The sequence below is a fragment of the Pan troglodytes genome, chromosome X (assembly GCF_028858775.2).
Source record: "Pan troglodytes isolate AG18354 chromosome X, NHGRI_mPanTro3-v2.0_pri, whole genome shotgun sequence".
NCBI lineage: Eukaryota > Metazoa > Chordata > Mammalia > Primates > Hominidae > Pan > Pan troglodytes.
Window position 1 is genome coordinate 90,781,167 of NC_072421.2, and position 19,774 is coordinate 90,800,940.

The 19,774-nt window shown below is 36.7% G+C and overlaps 1 protein-coding gene across 1 annotated transcript; it reads right to left on the bottom strand.

The window, feature by feature from the left end:
• Positions 1-14,485: 14,485 nt before the first annotated feature.
• Positions 14,486-17,671, bottom strand: LOC736439 (AP-2 complex subunit beta-like). Its single transcript, XM_054676431.2, is given in 4 exon segments — positions 14,486-15,366; positions 15,368-16,151; positions 16,154-16,987; positions 16,990-17,671. Coding segments are annotated over 4 exon segments (2,790 nt in total). The 5' UTR covers positions 17,636-17,671; the 3' UTR covers positions 14,486-14,840.
• Positions 17,672-19,774: the final 2,103 nt, after the last annotated feature.

Here is a 19,774-nt window from a genome sequence, read left to right on the forward strand (position 1 = left end):
CATGACAAACCCTCAGCTATAATCATCCTCAACAAGAAAAAGTGAAAACTTTTCCTCTAAGATCTGGAACAAGATAAAGATGGCCACTTATGCCTCCTCTATTCAACATAGAACTCTTAAGTCTTAGCCAGGGCAATTAGGCAAGAGAACGAAATGAAAGGCATCCAAATAGGAAAGAAGAAAGTCAAACCATCTCTGCAGATGAAATGATCATAGAAAATCTTAAAGACTCCACCAAAAGTCTGTTAGAACTGATAAACAAATTCACTAAAGTTTCAGGATACAAAATCAACATACAAAAATCAGTAGCATTTCTATACACTAAAAGCAAACTATCTGAAAAAGAAATAAAGAAAGTAATTTCATTTACAATAGCTATAAAAACAAAATAGTTAGAAATAAATTTAACCACGGAAGTGAAAGATCTCTATCCTGAAATCTGTAGAACATTGATGAAAGAAATTGAAGAAGACACAAATAAATGAAAAGATATCTAGGCTCATTAATTGGAAGAATTATATTGTTAAAGTTTCCATACTACTTAAAGTGACCAACAGATTGAATACCATAATATCAAAATACCTATTATATTCTTCATAGAAGTATGAAAATCAGTGATTACATTTGTATAGAATCACAAAAATACCAGAAGTAGTCAAAGCAATCTTGAGCAAAAATAATGAAGTTGAAAGCATCAAACTAGCTGACATCAAAATATGCTGCATAGCTGCAGTAATAAAAACAGTATGGTACTGATATAAAAAAAAGAGAGGCATAGGCTATTGGAATAGAAAATAGAGCCCAGAAATAAATCCACACAATGGGAAATGAATGTTCTCTTTAAATGGTGCTGGGTAACTGGATATCCACATGCAGAAGAATAAAACTAGGCCCTTATCTCATACTGTATTCAAAAATTAACTCAAAATAAGTTAAATAACTTAAATGTAAGACCTCAAACTTTGAAACTCCTGGAAGGAAACATAGGGGAAAAGCTGCATGGCATTGGCCTGAGCAATGATTTTTTTTTATACGACCCTGAAAGCACAGACAAAAAAAGTAAAAACAGAAAAATGATATTACATTACACTAACAAGCTTCCACAGAGCCAAGAAATCAATAACAGAATAAAGAAACAACTTACACAATGGGAGAAAATACTTGTAACCTGTACACCTGATAAGGGGTTAATATCCAAATTACCTGAGTAACTCAACTCAATACCAATAAAATAAGTATCCAATTTTAAAATGGGCCGAGGACCTGAACAGACATTTTTCAAAAGAAGATATACGAATGGTCAACTGATTTAAAAAAAACAAAAAGTTTAACCACTAATAATCAGGCAAATGCCAATTAAATCTAACACATATGAGGCATCACCTCATATGTGTTAGAATGGCTATTATCAGAACCACAAAAGATTAGTGTTAGTGAAGACATGAAGAGAAAGAAACTCTTGTACACTCTGTGGGAGTATAAATTGGTACCACTATTATGGAAAACAGAATGGAGGTTTCTCAAAAAATTAAAAATAGAACTACCATATGATCCAGCAGTTCCACTGCTGAGTACATGTCCAAATAAATCAAGTCAGTAGGTCGAAGAAATATCTGCACTACCATGTTTATTGCAGCATTATTTACAGTAGCATTATTTACAAGATATGGATTCAACCTATCTCTATCAACAGGTGGGTGGATAAAGAAAATGTGGTATATGTACACAATGGAATACTATTAAAAGACAAAAAGGGGAAAAATTCTGTCATTTTAAATATGTATGAGCCTGGAGGTCATTATGCCAAGTGAAAAGAATCCAGATATAGAAAGACAAATACCACATGATGTCACTGATACTTTAAAAAGTTGTTCTCAAAGAATTAGAGAGAGAAATGATAGTTGCCAGAAGGCTGGAGTGGTTGGTGGGGAAGTAGGTAGAGTTTTGGGGAAAAAATTTTAAAAAATCAATGTACAATAAAAGTGGCATTTTATATAATAAAAAAGGAGTGAAATATTTTATACATGTTTGGAAAAATAATAATAAAAATAAGTTTAGACAATCTGTTTCACACCTTAAACAAAAATAAATTCCAGATAGAGTAAAGCTTTAAATGCTAAAGACGAAACTATAATCATATCAGAAGAATCTCATTGTGTATTTTAATCCCAGAATACAGAAGAATTTATTAATTATGATACAGAACCCAGAAGCTACAGATAAAATAGTAACCAATTTAACTACATAAAAATGTAAAATGTCTATATGATAAAAAGAGAGGCCAAAGATATTTGTAACATTTATGTAAATATATAGTGGTCTCTTAGATCAATAATAAACAACTCTTAGAAATAAATATGGACCAATAGATGTGTAAAAATTACGTGGGCTCACTAGTAATCAATAAAAAAATTGAAAATAAGATAAAACTGAATAATGAAAATAAAGCATCAGTGAGCTACTGATTTTTATTCTTTACTTTGGCAAATATTTAAAACATTGATAATAACCACTGTTGATGAGAATATTGGGAAATAGGTTTCATCACACCAGATTACTGGGAGTATAATTTGATAAAGCTTGTTTGAATATCAGTTTGACAATATCTATTAAAATTCTTGTGCATGCTTTAGACCAAACTATTTTACTTATGGTATTGTATTTGACAGAAAAACTTATACACATACAGTAAGATGTGGTAGAAATTATTGCAGCAATATTTGAAATGTATTTAAAAAGCTAAAAATGCTGGGTGTGATGGCTCACGCCTGTGATCCCAGCACTTCTGGAGGCTGAGGCGGTCAGATCACCTGAGGTCAGGAGTTCGAGACCAGCCTGGCCAACCTGGTGAAACCCTGTCTCTACTAAAAATAGAAAAATTAGCTGGGCTTAGTGGCGGGCGCCTGTAATCCCAGCTACTAGGGAGGCTGAGGCAGGAGAATCACTTGAATCAGGAAGGCAGAGGTTGCAGTGAGCCGAGATCGTGCCACGGCACTCCAGCCTGGGTGACAGAGCGAGACTCCTTCAGGGTGGGGGGGGGGCGGTGGGGGGAACAGTTAAAAACAAGATACACAACTGCTAATCAGGGAAATTGTTAAGTAAATTATGGAATATTTAATTTATGGAATATTATGTAGTTTATTGTAAAAAATTTTTTTTAATCAATAATCAAGTCACTGAAAAATACATATAGTATGACCTCATTTATGTGTGTGTATATGCATGTATGTGTGTGTGCACACACTTATGGGAGAATCTAGCTGCCTTACAGATCTCCAGTTCCCCTAAAATCCTTTTGGTACTCTCTTTTGGTTTTTTAAGACAACTCATTTTTAACGTCTCCTTTATACCTTAACATCTTTTAACAGGTTCCTGTTCTTTGCAGGCAAATAACCCTAAATCAGATTGAGAGTTTGGATTACAGGTAGAGATTTTGTATTGCTTTGTTAGGGAAGAGAAGTCTTGGGCACAGTGTGGAGTAATAAGAATTTAACAGAGAGAAACAGATTAATGGTAGAAAAAGGAGATACATTAAAGAGGTGAAGTTCTAGAAGACACAGAATATTTAGCCTTAAAAAGAAAGAAGTTTACATTTTTAACAAGAAGGGAGAAAGACAAATCTAGAACAAATGATCACAATTGCCCCCTGATTTATAAATAGCCTAAAATGTGTTTAAAGTACTGACATGTCCATGAGAGTACTATGCTTGTTAAATGAAGGGAGGATCATGAATTATTTTAACCTTACTTGAAGAATTTCTGAATGACTCCATTGGCATTCCAAGGAACTTCTGGATCCAGAAACTGAAACGAGTACTGAACAATTATTTTAATTCTTCCTTGCCCTTGTCCAATTTATTTTGTGTTTTTTATTGCTACATTGTGGAGAGTATTACTGTCTCCAAATAAATGTTTTAATGAGATCAATAGTGGGAATTGGTTTGGATGAAACATAATCTGATCTAACAGGAGGAAATTGGATGAAAATAAAGTGTGGTGTGCTGGACCTATCCTTGTCTTCACATTTGTGCCATGAACAGGCAATGAGAGTAAGAAGATTGGAAATTACTGAAGAGAAGACATATGTTTTACTATATTAGTGATAATCTCATAGACCATGTAAGTGGTAAAGAATTTAATCTTGCCTAAAAGACAGTAGCTCCTCTTCCATTTTTCATTAGACCTACATTTTGTGTTTCAGCCATACTGTCATCTTCTGTGTGTCTTCTCCACTTCTTTTTGTGAAATCACATCTTGCATTTTTATTAATGGGTTTTAGTCTTTTGTGTGCTATCAAGCAAACTGTGTGTCAGAGATATCAATCTACATTCTGCACTTCAAAGTCTTTTTTGGTAGCCATAGGTGAAGGGGAACCAGGGAAGCAAGATAAATAACCAGAGATCAGTGAGGGGTCTTATTTCTGAGCTCACGTGAGAGCAGAGGACTAGGTGCCTGTTCCAAGTAGAAAGTTAATCATGTACCTGTTCCTTAAATGTGATCTAAGTGAGAGCAGTTCCTTGCCATTATGCATTTGAAGCACGCACACGCAGCCACCCCACTGCCCCCTCCACACACATAAGTGAGAGATATGCATCGTTCTCAGTCTCTGTGATAGCTATTTGCTATGACCTCTTCCAAGGTCTTTTTGCTGATGTGCTGTAAGTATTTTTATCATTTAGTATAGAAAAGTTAATAGGCTGGTCACTGGGAGATGGAAAGAAATAGAAAAGAAGGGAAGATTTATTTATTCTCCACCCTTTAATTGCCTTAGAATAGCATCATTAAGAATCATAAAATGACCTTAACTGTGAATGGATAAGACAGGAAAATAATGTAACTTTTATGTTAGAGTTGCAAGGTAACAAAGAGCTCTAATACAAAATAACTTGACAGCATTTATAGTTAAGTCTATGTTTTCTACTCAATGAAAAACAAAATTATGATTAGCAAACGTTTCAGTAAAATTTTCTTTCTTTTTCTTGACATAGTATACTCAAACCTATAAGGCAGTACCAATTAAACTATAATTCTTTGTAATTTATTCTGATTTTCATGATCAGTTCCTTAATTATTTATCTGCAATTGTTTTGTAGTTTTATAATAACTAAGAATAACTAACTATATTATTATTCAATGGATTTGCTCCTTGAGGCCTTTGCTGACCAAATACTATATATTTTTATATATAGCATTTTCTTACTGCAAGTACTGCAGTAAGAAAATCCTTTGTTTAAAATACCCTAAAAAACATTTTGTTGCATCATTTGCATGTTCATAGTTGTAAATTAGTGAGGTTTTGATGTGTGTTATAAATTAACTACCATGTACATAGTTTATTAGCTACCTTCTGTGCTTTGTAAGTGGGATTATTTTTTCATGACTTTAAATATAAGAAACATTTAAGTTAATATTGTTATATACAAATGTATTTCCAAAGCTTATTCATTGACATCATTATCATCATCATCACTATCATCCAGTAATGTTTATTGATTTCCTGTGTGTATTTGCCTTTGTACCAGGCAAACTGTTAATTCTGAAATATTGACCAATATACAAGTAACTTAATAATTAAAGTGTAGTTTTTTTTAAAAGTGATACTAAAATAAATCTACTCAAAATTTCTTTTTTCAGCTCAGAAACATGTAGTAATTTACCCTCTGGATTTGTGCAGGGAAGAGAATTCTCACTTTAATGCTCGCATTGATTCTCAAGGAATTGGTGGCTTAACTGGCTTGCCTTTTCACCAATTTTCTCATATAGCAGAACAAAAACGGCATTATATGAGGGACTGGAAGCTCACTAGAAAAGAAAAAATTACAAAAATAACAGTTTTCATCCCGTAGGATGGCTGTATTGTAGGATTTGAACATGTTTTTTTCCAGTTTATTTAAAAAGTTAAATATAAATTTTAAAGACAGTTTTTAAACGTACATTATTCTAGACTTTTAAATTGTGCTACTGTTTCATTTGACGTTATTAGCATATCCCCCTATAAACTAAATGATACCCGGAAATATGCTTCACCTTGTTTATATCTACATAAAGATAATAATAGTAAAAATAAAGCAAAGTTTCTCAACCACAGCACTGTTGACATTTGAGACTAGATAATTCTTTGTTGTAGGGAGCTGCACTTTAGATGAAAGGACACTTACCAGAATTTCTGGCCTCTACCCGCTAGTTGTCAGCATCACCTCCTCCTTTCTGCCCACCCCTTCTCAGATTTTCACAACCAAATACGTCTTCAGACTTTGTCAAATGTCTCTCCAGGGCGCAAAATAACCCATAGTTGTCAATCACTAGAATAAAGAAATCTCTGTGTAATTAAGAATTTAAAGCAGTCATTTTTTCAGTATGGCATAATTGTTAAGATTCTGTATTCTGGATCCAGATTAAGTTCACATACTGACTCCTGACCTTGAGAAAGGTAATCTCTGCACTTCATTTTCTATACATGTAAAATGTGGGTAATAGTATATTATAGTGCTTAAGAGGGAAGACACTAGAGCCAGACTGCCCAGGTTTGAATATCGGCTCTGCAACTTCTTTGTGACCCTGGGAAAATTATTTTAACTTCCTGAGCCTCGGTTTCCTGATTTTTAAATGGAATAACAATAGCATCTACCTCATAGAATTGTAATGTAAATCAAATGTGTCAATTTAGAGTGCATAGATTAGTGACCAGCATGTAATTACTTCTATATTTCTGTTAGCTAATATTATTATTAAAATACTTGAAAGACTGGAGCAACTATGACTCATTGCATAGCTGCAGTCACTGACACCTTTTTGTGTTAGCTGCTATTTCAATAATCAAGTATATAAAACACACACAAAAAATCAAGTAACAATTTCTGTCCAAAGACCTTTTGCCTTTTTTACTACCAAAACCATCAAGATGATATTAGTTACCCTACATTTTTAGGTAATTATCTGGCTTTACTTTATCTAGCTATTCACAATATATACACTTGATAATACCTTGTATTGGAATGCATAGCTCACTGGTTTCAAGTCAGAAGGCTGGTGTTTTAGTATATGCTCTGTTACAAACTTTGTGATCATAGATAAGTCACCAAAGCTTGCCTCAGTTTCCTCTTCTGACAAATGGAAATTATCACCTTGGCCCTATTGATTTTACTGAGAAATTGTGAGGAACATGAGAGTTACTAAACATGAAACTGATTTGAAGAGTAATGTACTTTTAAAAATTAAGGTGGGAGGCTGGGTGCAGTGGCTCACACCTGTAATCCCAGCATGTTGGGAGGCTGAGGCAGGCCGATCACAGGATCAGGAGATAGAGACCATCCTGGCCAACATGGTGAAACCCCATCTCTGCTAAAAATACAAAAAATTAGCTGGATGTGGTGGCATGTGGCTGTAGTCCCAGCTACTCAGGAGGCTGAGGCAGGAGAATCACTTGAACCCAGGAGGTGGAGGCTGCATTCAGCCGAGATTGTGCCACTGCACTCCAGCCTGGCAACAGAGCAAGACTCTGTCTCAAAAAAAAAAAAAAAAAAAGTAAGCTGGTATGATGATGATAATGATGATATTGTATTAGCATACGGAATCCAATTCCTAAATATTAATGAACAAAATTTCATTACATAAAATTTCAAATTTTTCTAATTGATTTGATATGATACTACCTATTAAAAATAAGAAAGACAATATAAACAAACCATGAAGTTAAATAATATAAACCAGGTATGATAAAATTATATGTAATCTGTTTTACCTCAATTCATATGGAGAGTTTTTTAATACATATTCTTATATTTAGTCACATTTTTGCTCTGAATGATGTAATCTGTGAATAGGAATGATACAGTATTCAATAAAGTTTTATACGATCAATTTTAAATTAGAGAAATATATAAAAAATTAAAACTTTTTAAAAATTATATAGTTTTCTATTTATACTAGGCACATCTCTCCTTTTGAAGTATTGTAAGAGTACAGTTTAATAGTCTTCTTTTGCACTGAAATTCACATCAATAGGTCTCATTTCTTACAAAATTTTATGGGATACTTTTAAAAGTCTGTTCTCTCAAGATATCATCCTCAACAACTGTCAGAATAATTCAGTCTCCAAAAGATTGAGGCCCAGTGAATACACAGATGCACTGTGGTGATCAAAACAGGTATAAATGACATTTTTTTTTATTACCATGGAGGTGGAGGGATGCTGCGCAGTATCAAAATGTTCGTTTTTACATAGGACGAATCCTGCATTATACACAGTAATGGTAGGTCAGAGTGCTTTATTTCTCACTGCAAACAGAAATGGAAGTGGGCAAGGTTCTTTCTCTACTATATTAGGTAGCAAGGCCACAAACCTAAGGCAGGTACTTGGCCAGGGTCTTTTTCTCCGTAGAGCTAAGACAAAGAGATTTCCAAAATTAGTGCCATCCTGCAGCAGTGAGAGTGGCCTCTTTAGCAGACACTGCCAAATAAAGGAAGAACCCTGAGTGATACACCAGTCGGTGTCTATATCGTTCCAAAATTAAAAGGTATATTTCAATTTAATTATATAAAACTCCGAAAATCCTGAAGTTGGTTGGCATGTAAACAAAGTATTCATATATAGTGAGTTTACAGTAAAGATTCCGAAACTTTTACCAACATTACCAGGGAAAATTGAAGACGTGAATGTCATGTTTACTCAGTACATATACTGTACTAAGATCTGGTATTAGAATGTCTGCCGCAAAAAGATCATACCCTACAAGGAACTATTTGAGGATGTTCTATGATAGAAATATGTAGATTTTGTGACATGTCTTGTTAGTACACAGTATGTCTTGTCAGTACAGAAGAGGGGCAGCCAGACAAAACTAATAAAGAAGGGAAAAGAGAAGACTTCTTTGCAGGGTTTGACCCATGAGCAGAGCATAAATGCACCCCATAGGCTGTGCACGGTGGCTCACGCCTGTAATCCCAGCACTTTGGGAGGCCTAGGTGGGTGGATCACTTGAGGTCAGGAATTCGAGAGCAGCCTGTCCAAAATGGTGAAACCCTGTCTCTACTAAAAACACAAAATCAGCCAGGTGTGATGGCAGGCACCTGTAATCCCAGCTATTCAGGAGGCTGAGGGAGGAGAATGGCTTGAACCCAAGAGGTGGAGGTTGCAGTGAGCCGAGATCGTGCCATTGTACTCCAGCCTGGGGGACAAGAGTGAAACTAAGTCTCAAAATAAATAAATAAATAAATAAGTAAAATAAATGCACCCTATATAGGCAGGGTGAGGGCATGAGAGGTAAAATGTACATTCTATAAACAGGTATATGCACTGCAAGCATAGCTTCAACCAGAATGAAGAAAATAGGGGCTGATAAATTTTAATTGTCATTGAAAGCTGAGGGTGATTGAGGTATCCTGTTGAAGAGCACTAGGGGTAGGGTAATAAAAGGCTTTGTTAGGCCTGGACAAATAGAAGGTAATCTCTTACAAGAAGTTCTCCCAAACAATAAGTAAGGCACCAGGTTGGGATGACTTTCCAGTTACTAAATCCACAAATTGTCAGTACTATTAAGTCTCCTTTATTCTATGGATAGATGTTGAGTTCCAAAGAGTAGACAAAAAGCAGTAAAAAAATTCCTAACAACTTAGTGATTGGGTGCAATAAAGTTTCACGACTCATCCAAGTCCAATTATCTTCTATGCTTCTAATTGGGAGCCCAAGTTTCTTCCAACTAGTGTGTTCACCATCCCCTAGGGTGCAAGAGCCTTCCAGTGAATCATCTGCTTTTCTTTTCCACAGAGAAGAAAGAAACAGAACCCACCTAAAGGATTGTAAAAGAGGCTTTAGAGGTTAGGCCTGCAAATATTTCTTCTGCCTATATTCTGCTGGCTAAGACTAACCACATGTCTTCATCTAATTGCAGGAGTGCTCAGGAAATGTGGCTCAGCTGTTTATCCAAAAGGAAAAGAACATAAATTTGCTGAGCACACAACAGTTTCCCTGTCACAGATAGGTTATTATTCTATAAGAACAAGATTCAGATTTAGGATAAAGCTCTGTGCATATAGAAGCTACTGAATGGTAAATTGATAAAGTTAATCTTTAATATTTTATTTCTAGAACAACAGGCTCTAGAAGAGCTACAATTACTGGCCAGAATTTTGGGGTAATGTGTTTAGGGCACAAAGAAAGAGCTTTTTGTTGATTTTTCTTCTGTTCTAATGAGAAATCATTTTCATTTAAAATAGCTAGAGTGCCTGCAAGCTAGAATTTAGAGGGCTAGACACATCTGGAGTGATTTCCCCAGCTTTCTGGATAGGGATTTCAACCAAGAGAAAAAAGTGTCACTGTCATAATGTAAAACAAGTCCCAATGCCACCTAATGACTATACTAACTGTTCCTCTCGCCATCCACCTAATTGGCGTGCAATAGATATTTCCACGATATTTTACACGCCTCAAAGTCAGGGACTCAAAAATTTTTGTTGGTTTTTAAAAATTGAGTGTAGTAGCCATAACGTGAAAGGTTTCAATGGAAACTACTTTCCTACTGACGTTAATCAAAGTAGCTCATTTTACATTATTTAAACTACATAGCTAATTGTTATATTAGTTTCATTCAAATATGAATTTTAAAAGTCACTTATTTTTAGCATTTTATAACTTGTTTGAACACCACAACCTAATATATGATTAAGACTCTTAAATATATTTGAGATTTCTCAGTTTCCAATTATGTCCCTCATTAAGCATTATTCGAAAAATTACTTTTCAAAATAGCTCTTTTTGATGCCTCATGAATCATTGAACTCTCTCTGCAGTCAATCAAATGCCCTCCTGCTTCAGTCAAAGCAGTGACTGGTAATGGTTCTAACAGTGACAGTTCCACCAACTCCCTCCTACATCTCTTCTCTACTCTAAACAGTCAAATTGAAAATAAAGCACGTTCTGCACACCAACTTCTCTGGTTAGCGAGACTATTTTATTCTGATTTTTAAAAACTGTAAGTGAAGCATGCAGTAAACATGAGCTTATACTTTGAAAATGAAATGCACAATTTTGTGATGTCAGTCAGATGAAAATGCTGTTTCATATCAACAAATGGAAACCACAGCAATTGTCAAAACATGTTAACAGTTTAGGGAGCAGAAAGTCAACTGAGAGTATCCAACTGAGAGAAGTGTCCACCCTAAAACAAAGATGAACATTTCTATATTTGTATTTTGTATGTTTGACTAAGAAAGACTTACTTTTGAAAAATTCAGAAATAAAATGCCCAAAAGAAAAACCCAGTTTGCACATAAATCTACAAATGAAGTCCCAATATTGAATAAAATAAGTGAGAAAATAAAATCGGCTTAAGTTTCATGAATCAACACCAAAGACCAGTCAGAAAGGAACATGAGTAGTGCTGATTCTATCAATAGAAAAGAACGTAAAGCATAGGAAGAACCTCAGCAAGAGCCTGGTATCAACACTTTCCCCTGCTGAAATTGAGATTTCCAATAATAAGTTACAATATTGGTCCTGTGTTTGAATTGGGGTGGTAGGGAGAGTAAGGCATATCCACTGGGCTTCCAACTGGAAACAGATGTCACATTAAAATTAGGATAGTTCAAGAAGGGATTATTTACAAAGGGACTAATTACAAAGGTATGGATGGGACATATGAGCATTACCAAGAATTATGCTGGAACCAAAGGTAGCAGCAACGGCTTTATCACCAGCCCTTGGTCTGAAGGGACAAAGGTAGAAAATCCCTGCTGGAAACTGCTAAAGCAATACACTTTGTGAGTACCTGTCATCTTATGTGGAGGAACACAGGCAAGACGTGACTTCACAGAGAAGGAGGAACACTGACTTGCATTCATTCCTTCATCCAGTCTCTTAAGGGGTTCCCTCATTGGTTGAGCCCAACTAAAAGCCAGAAGGCATGTGTGCGTTATTTGATGGTATAAGCCACATATGTTAGACTCCGTGGGCAGAGAGCAAAGAGGAAAAAATGGACAATCTAGAGGAAGGAGCAAACAGACCATATCTAGTGCTTCAAGTACAGAGACATAGCTTGCAAAAATCATTAGATATACGTGTGAGTGAAAAGCCAGAGGGAGTTCATCTCTTTGGGGGTGATGGAAATGCTCTAAAAATGAATTATAGTGATGATTACTCAACTCTAAACTCACTTGCACCCTTAAAATGAGTGAATTTTATAATATGCAAATTATACTTCAGGAAAGCTGTTTATTTTAAAAAATAAATAACTAAAAAAAACAATCTTGTAGGGGAATAAGATTATTTAAGAAATACATGTAAAGTAAGAAGGAAAATACAGATTGAAAGGTTAGTTTGTTTGTTTATTTATTTATTTATTTATTTATTTTTTTGAGACAGAGTCCTGCTTGGTTGCCTTGGCTGGAATGCAGTGGCTTGATCTCAGCTCACTGCAAACCCTGCCTCTCCGGTTCAAGTGACTCTTGTGCCTCAGCCTCCCAAGTAGCTGGGACTACAGGCGTGCATCACTATGCCCGGCTAATTTTTGTATTTTTTAGTAGAAATGGGATTTCACCATGCTGGCCAGACTGGTCTCGAACTCCAACCTCAAGTGATCCACCTGCCTCGGCCTCCCAAAGTGCTTGGAAAACAGGCATGAGCCACCGTGCCCTGCCTAAAAGGTTAGTTTTAAAGAGGAAAAAACACTATACCACCACATACAGAAGTCAACTCAGAATGAATTAAAAACTTAAATGCAGAACCTGAAACTGTAAAAGGACCAGAAAAAAAATACAAGGGAAAAGCACCACAACATTGGTGTGGGCGATTTTTTTTTTTTTATTTGACCGTGAAAGTATAGACAACAAAAGCAAAAATAGACAAATGGGATTTCATCAAACTAAAATGTCTCTGCACAACAAAGGAAACAGAGTGAAGAGACAATCCGTGGAGTAGGAGAAGATGTTTGCAAGCCATACATCTGATAAGTGATCAACATCCAAAATATATAAGGAATTCAAACAACTCAATAGCAAGAGAACAAATAAACTGATTTTAAAATGGGCAAAGAAACTGAAAAGACATTTCTCAAAAGAAGACATACAAATGGCCAACAGATATATGAAAAAACACTCAACATCACTAATTGTCAGGAAAATGTAAATTAGAACCATAGCGAGATATCATCTTAAACCTATTAGAATGGCTATTATTAAAAAGTCAAAACATAACGGTGCTGGCAAGGATGCGGAGAAAAGGGAAGGCTTATACACTGTTGACGGGAACGTAAATTAGTTAATCTCCTATGAAAAACAGTATGGAGGTTTCTCAAAATACTAAAAGTAGAATTACCATATGATCCAGCAATCCCACCACTGTATATATATCCAAAGGAATTGAAATTATATCAAAGAGGTATCTGCACTCCCATGTTCATTGTAGCATTATTTATGATATCCAAGATAGGGAAACTACATAGGTGCCCATCAATAAACTAATGGATTTTTAAATGGTGATATATATACACAATAGAATACTAATCAGCCTTTTAAAAAGAAGGAAATTCTGTCATTTACCACAACATGGATGCACCTGGGGCACATTATGCTAAGGGAAATGAGCCAGACACACAAAGACAAATAGCACATAACCCTATTCATATGTAGAATCTAAAATAATTGAACTCATATAAGCAGAGAGTAGAATGGTGGTTACCAGAGGCTGGGCCTGCAGAGTGAAAAATGGCAAGATGTTGATCAAAGGGTCCAAAGTTTCAGTTAGTGAGGAGGATTAAGTTTTAGAACTCGATTGTACAGAATGGTGACTATAGTTAATAGTTTATTGTATATTTCAAAATTGCTAACAGAGTAGGATTTTTGTCATCATCACAGAAAATTAGAAGTATTTGGGTCAGATACAGTGACTCATGCCTTTAATCCTAATGCTTTGGGCTGATGAGCAATCACTTGAGGATTATTCAATTGTTTCAGGCCAGGAGTTTGAGATCCATTTGTGCAGCATAGCTACACCCCTTTTATACAAAAAAAAATATTAAAAATAAGCCAGGCATGGTGGCATACACCTGTAGTCCTAGCTACTCTGGAGGCTAAAGCAGGAGGATTGCTTTAGCCCAGGAGTTTGAGGTTGTAGTGAGCTATGATCCCACCACTGCACTCTGGCTTAGGAAATAGAGCGAGACTCTGTCAGAAAAAAAAAAACAAAAAAACTGTAAGTATTTGAGGTGATGGATATGTTAATTAGCTTGATCTAGTAATTATGCAATGCATACATATAGCAAAAGATTACATTGTATCACATAAATATAAACACAGTTGTTATTTGTCAATTAAAACTAGATAAAAATAAATAAAAGGCAGTCAATCCACCTCATCTTCTGAGATTGGAGAAATAAGATGTTTTGGGAGTATGAGTAGGGATACCTTTGTAGGTGTTTCTGTTTGAAAGTTGAGAAAGTTTTTATTATTTTTTTTCAATGACACTTTTTCTTGCTTTAATATTGGTTGTCTTTTTCTGCTTTTGAAATGAGCTCTCAATTAAAACTACCAAACTATACTCAAAAGAGGGTGTAGAAAAAGCCAGCCATTGGCACAGCATGGAGAAGCCCACAAATAAGGACAGATAGCAGCAGCAGGTGGTGAGAAGTGGGAGGTGACTGAAGCAGTGGTTACAAATGTTCAAAGGAAGCTAAAACTATCCAACAGGTTGTGCCTTAATGTTAGCACAGGTTAGACTAGTTACTACCTTGCTGGGTGGCCTCAGTGTGTTTGGGTTCAGACTCTACACAGCAATACAATTTCTTCCAGTTAAGGGTTCTTGGCTTGCACCGATCACAGCATGATTGGAGGGTACTGGACCAGTCTTGTTAGTTTTTCAAAATGCTGTTGTGGACCTGATAGATGTATTGAGAGACTTCAGGAGCTCTACACTTCCGTGACAGTGTATAATTGGGGTTTCCTGGCTGCATACGTAGCTCGGCCAAAATCCAAATGCCATTAGTGAGCTTCAGGGATTGGTACAGAATGTCCTGCCCTTCCACATTCCTCTTGGCAATGGTATAAACATTGTTTTGCAACTCGCTGGAGACAGCGTCAGCATTTAAATGACATTCCTTAATCTGAAACTGAAGTTCATTTTCATTGGGAATATTCTTCCATGTTGCAAGGAAGACCTGGTGCTCCATTTTGCCATCTTCTACAAAAAGCACATTGAGTGGGCTGAGGCAGCTGAAGTAGAAGACATCGATATTGTTTTTCACAGCCACCTGCAGGTTATTCAGAGGTTCCATCTTCATGACTGGGCCCAAGGTGTTGAGAGGCAGGGAGACATCAATGCTCTGGTTTGGCATCAGTGGTGTATGGATGGCCAGAGGAGTGCTGGGGATGACACCAGTTAAACTGGATTCCAAAATCCATCCTATGCTGCAGAGCTTTATTGGTGAAGTTCATTTCCATATAGATGTGCCCTTGACGGTGAGTAAATGTTCCTGAAATCTCCAAGCCTTTAGCCTTTACTGAAGGTAGCCAGACAGCCTTAGGAGCCACATACCCACCAGGTGCCATGCCTATCCCTGTGGAGAGTGCAAACAGGTCATTCAGTCCACTTCTGACCACAGCAGGTGTAGGTGAAGGAGCAAAGGTTGCAGGCACCGATGATGGGATGAAGGATTGTCCCACCAGACTATCTAGTCCTCCTCCTAGGAGATCCACTGGTCCCATCTGCATGGAGGACACCTGTGGCACATTGACTGGGAGACTGAGGTCAAGGTTTAAAAGACTCCCCAGAAGATCACCTTGAGGGGGGATAACCTGAGGCTGTTCCAGGTTCGTTGCGGTGGTGGTGCCAACAGGGCTGTCACCTGCGTCAGTGCTCCCATGATGAATTGGCAAGTGTTTACGATGGATTCCATGACTTCCTTCCACAAAAGCATTGGAAGGCTTATGATACACAGAGGCCAAAGAACCAATGTGGCAGATTAGCTCCTCCAACGCAGTTGGCTCAATAAGTTCCGTCTCCTGAGAGATCAGTGGCTTCTCAGACAAGACTACTTCTTTAGCCTTGACAGGGTCAGCTGAGAGAAGAGCCCAATAAGTATAGCCCCGTTCTCGAAGGTCAGGATTATCAGAATCCTGTGTTGCCAAATTCAACATCTGCTGGACTAGCTCCTGTGTTTTGGTGGTTTCTTGAGAAACAGCTTCATTATGGCAGTAAGCAGAGTGAGCTGCACCTGGGTGTTTTCATCATGAAAACCCTCCAGGAAGCTTTCTAGTAACTCATCTGCATTGTCAATTCTTTCAGCTTATTCTCCCACAATCCAAATCATAGCCGATCGAGCATCTGGCTCATCCAGCAAGTCTAAGTTCTCACATAGAGTGGCAATGATACTTTCATACTTGTTGGAGTATTTGCGGAAGATGTCCCTGACAACAATCACTTCTTGGACCACATAATTCACTTTGGTCTTGATTAGATCAAGCAATGTGCTTACACAGTGCTCTGCAGATTGCTCCACCTTGATGGCACACCGTCCAGTGGCCCACACAGCTTTTCGAACAAAGTCAACATTCACCTCTGTGGCATATTCCTTCAGTTCTGCCAGAACCTGAGCAATGTTGGCTTGTGATGCCAAATGAATCCTGATGTCCAACTTCTCTAGTTTAATATAGATGGGATCATTGTACTTCACAAAGAAGACTTTGATTTCCTGCTTCAAGATTTCAGGCCTTTTCTGGACAATTAAGTTGATGTTCCTCAGGGAGGCATACTGCACTTCTGACTCCCCAGACATCAAAGTGACAAGTGGAGGGGCTAACTTCTTCAGCAGCATATTGTAGTAGTCAGAATCCTTAGATAACAATTCTAGAAACTTCATTAGTACTTTTACCGCTGAAAGCACCACTGCTGAGTTGGCATGGGATAGCTGGGGAGTTACCCGCTCACAGATGCTCTGAGCCTTCCGATCATTTTTAGGGTTGTAATTAGACAGGCAGTCCAGCATGAAAATCTGGCCCCTTCAGTGCACTTATTCAGGGCTGTCCGCAGCTTATTAATGTTCTGTGTGTTCAGATTGAGTAAGTTGCTGTTTGGGTGAGACTCACTGATTTCAGATAATGCTGCTACAGCATTAGCCACCACCATTGGATTTGAATCTGCTATGAGACCCCATAGAGAATCCAAAAATCCCTGATCTTCCACCATTTGGGCGTTGATATCGTGGAGTTTTGCCACGCATACTGCTGCTGTTTTCCGAACATAGGGATCCTCATCCTCTAAGCACTTGAGGAGGGGCTCAGAGAGATATTCTGTAATTTTGTCTACCCAGATGCACCCCATGGTTCTGACTGCCAAGGCTCGAATCAAAAGATTAGGATCTTCACAGTCCTTCACAAAGCTATTTACAGCTATGATGGCCATGTCTGGCTGACTCTTGGCATAGTTCATCAAGTAGAGATACACAAGCTTCTTTAGTTTCAGATTGTCAGTCTGCATACAGTTCACTATGTCTGGAAAGACAGAACTAACATCCTTCCCCACGGTAATAACAGCAATCACTTTCTTCACAGCCTCCTTTCTCTTTTCTTTCTTTTCATTGTTGAGTTCAGCTTTTAGTTCAAATATTTCTGCTTTTTTATTGGTTGTGAAATACTTGGAGTCAGTCATGACTTTGGATCTTTAATGTGCACCGCAGGCGGAGGCGGAGGGGGAGGCGAAGGTGAGGGCGGGGTGGTGGCAGCGGCAGCCGGAGAGCATAGCCCAGGTGGTGGTGTAATGGTTTGCATGTGGTTGCCTAGATTTTATTGATGAGGTAAGAACAGAAGTGCTCCAACAGCAATCTGTGTATATATCGATAATTGCATTGGGCACAGCACATTGAAATAATTTATGAAAATATCTCACTCCCTAAACCACAGGTTTTTGAAATGTGATTCAAAGACCCTAGGAGTCCCTAAAATAATTTTAGAAGGTTTACAAGATCCTCCCTTTTCAACAATGTACCTGTGTGAGACTTAAATGTTTTCATATATGTCAATCGAATAACATATCACAACAGATTGAATGAAGTAGTTATGACAATCCACTTCCTATTTTTATTAAGATAGATATTAAATAAATATTCAAAGAGGTAAAATAGTTCTACTCTTCTCATCTGTTTTTATAAAAATATCACAATTTTTAAGAAAATATATGTTAACAATGTCAATATGTAGTGGGCTTATTATTGACATTTAAAATAAATCAATAAATTAGCATTGTAAAAATTTCTCAGTTTTAACTTTGAATGTGGCAAATGTTAATAGATACAATGCAGATAGACAAAAATAATTTTGGAATTCTCAATAATTTCTAAGAGTGTAAAGGATTCTTAAGACCAAAAACTTTGATCACCACTAATCATAGGATTGCTGAGGGTTCGGCCATCACATTTGTCTTTGTATCTTCAGGGTCTAACACGTTGACTGACATATAGTAAGTGCTAAGCACACATTGAATTCAGCAGAACTTAAATACCGTTAGTAAGGGATAGAGAGTTTGCACTGAGTTGCACATACTTGCTGAGAAGAATGTGAATGGGAGCTGATCAAGGGTGAGCAAAAGGACTGTCAGCAGACTTTGAAGACACTGATGAAGTTGGAGACCATGAATTTATAGATGTATCGGTCTTCAGGATTGTAAGATTTTATTCAACAGTAATAAGCTGTGTACATGCAGGAATAAGGGATGTCACAAAGAAAAAAGTCAAAGGTTATGTTTTCTTATTAATCTACTTTTTTTCATAGGCTTAGGACAGAGCAAAGGGTAAATATACATATTATCTAAATATACACAATTCTTGTCAAGAGTGTGCCCTTTATTCAATGTTTATTTCTGAAGTCAGTGTGTATTTTTTCATATTTTTATATTGATATATCAAAGATATATATATTCTTGGGGTTTGTGATATTTGGTGCCTGTATAAATGTGTAATATCAGTCAGGGTAATTGGGATATCCATCACCTCAAACATTTATCTTTTCTTTGTGTTGGAAACATTACAATTATTATCTTCCAGCTATTTTGAAATATACAATACATTATTGTTAACTATAAGTTTCCTATGGTACTGTTGAATATCAGAACTTATTCTTTCTGTCTAACTGTATTTTTGTACCCATTAACCAACTTCACTTCATTTCCTCCTGCCCCTTTCTCTTTCCAGCTTCTGATAACCATCATTCTACTCTCTATCTCTATGAGGTCCCCTTTTTAGGTCTTAATAGTGAGAGCGTGCAATATTTGGCTTTCTAGGCCTGACTTATTTTACTGACCATAACGACCTCCAGTTCCATCCATGTTGTTGCTAATGACAGGATTTCCTTCTTTCTAAAGGCTGAATAATATTTCATTGTGTATATAACACAATTTGCTTATCTATTTATCCATTTATGGAAACAGGTTGATTCCATGTCTTGGTGATTATGAATAATGCTGCAATAAAAATGGGAGTGCAAATATATTTTTAATACACTGATTTTCTTTCTTTAAGATACGTACTCAGCAGCAGAATTGTTTGATCATATGGTAGTTCTGTTTACAGTTTTATGAGGCAAAGTGTGTATTTTTTATGAGAATTCTCCAAATGCCTCTTGCCATTGCCCCATCTCTCCTTTTTCCCTATAAACAAATGTAAAGAAAGCTAAACGAAAGAGAGAAAAGCTTCTACACTGGTTCACTAATCTAGGATATATTGTAACCCTTACTGAATGATGGTCATTTCATTTAGGCGACTGATAAACTTTTGTACTTTTTCAGGATAATGTT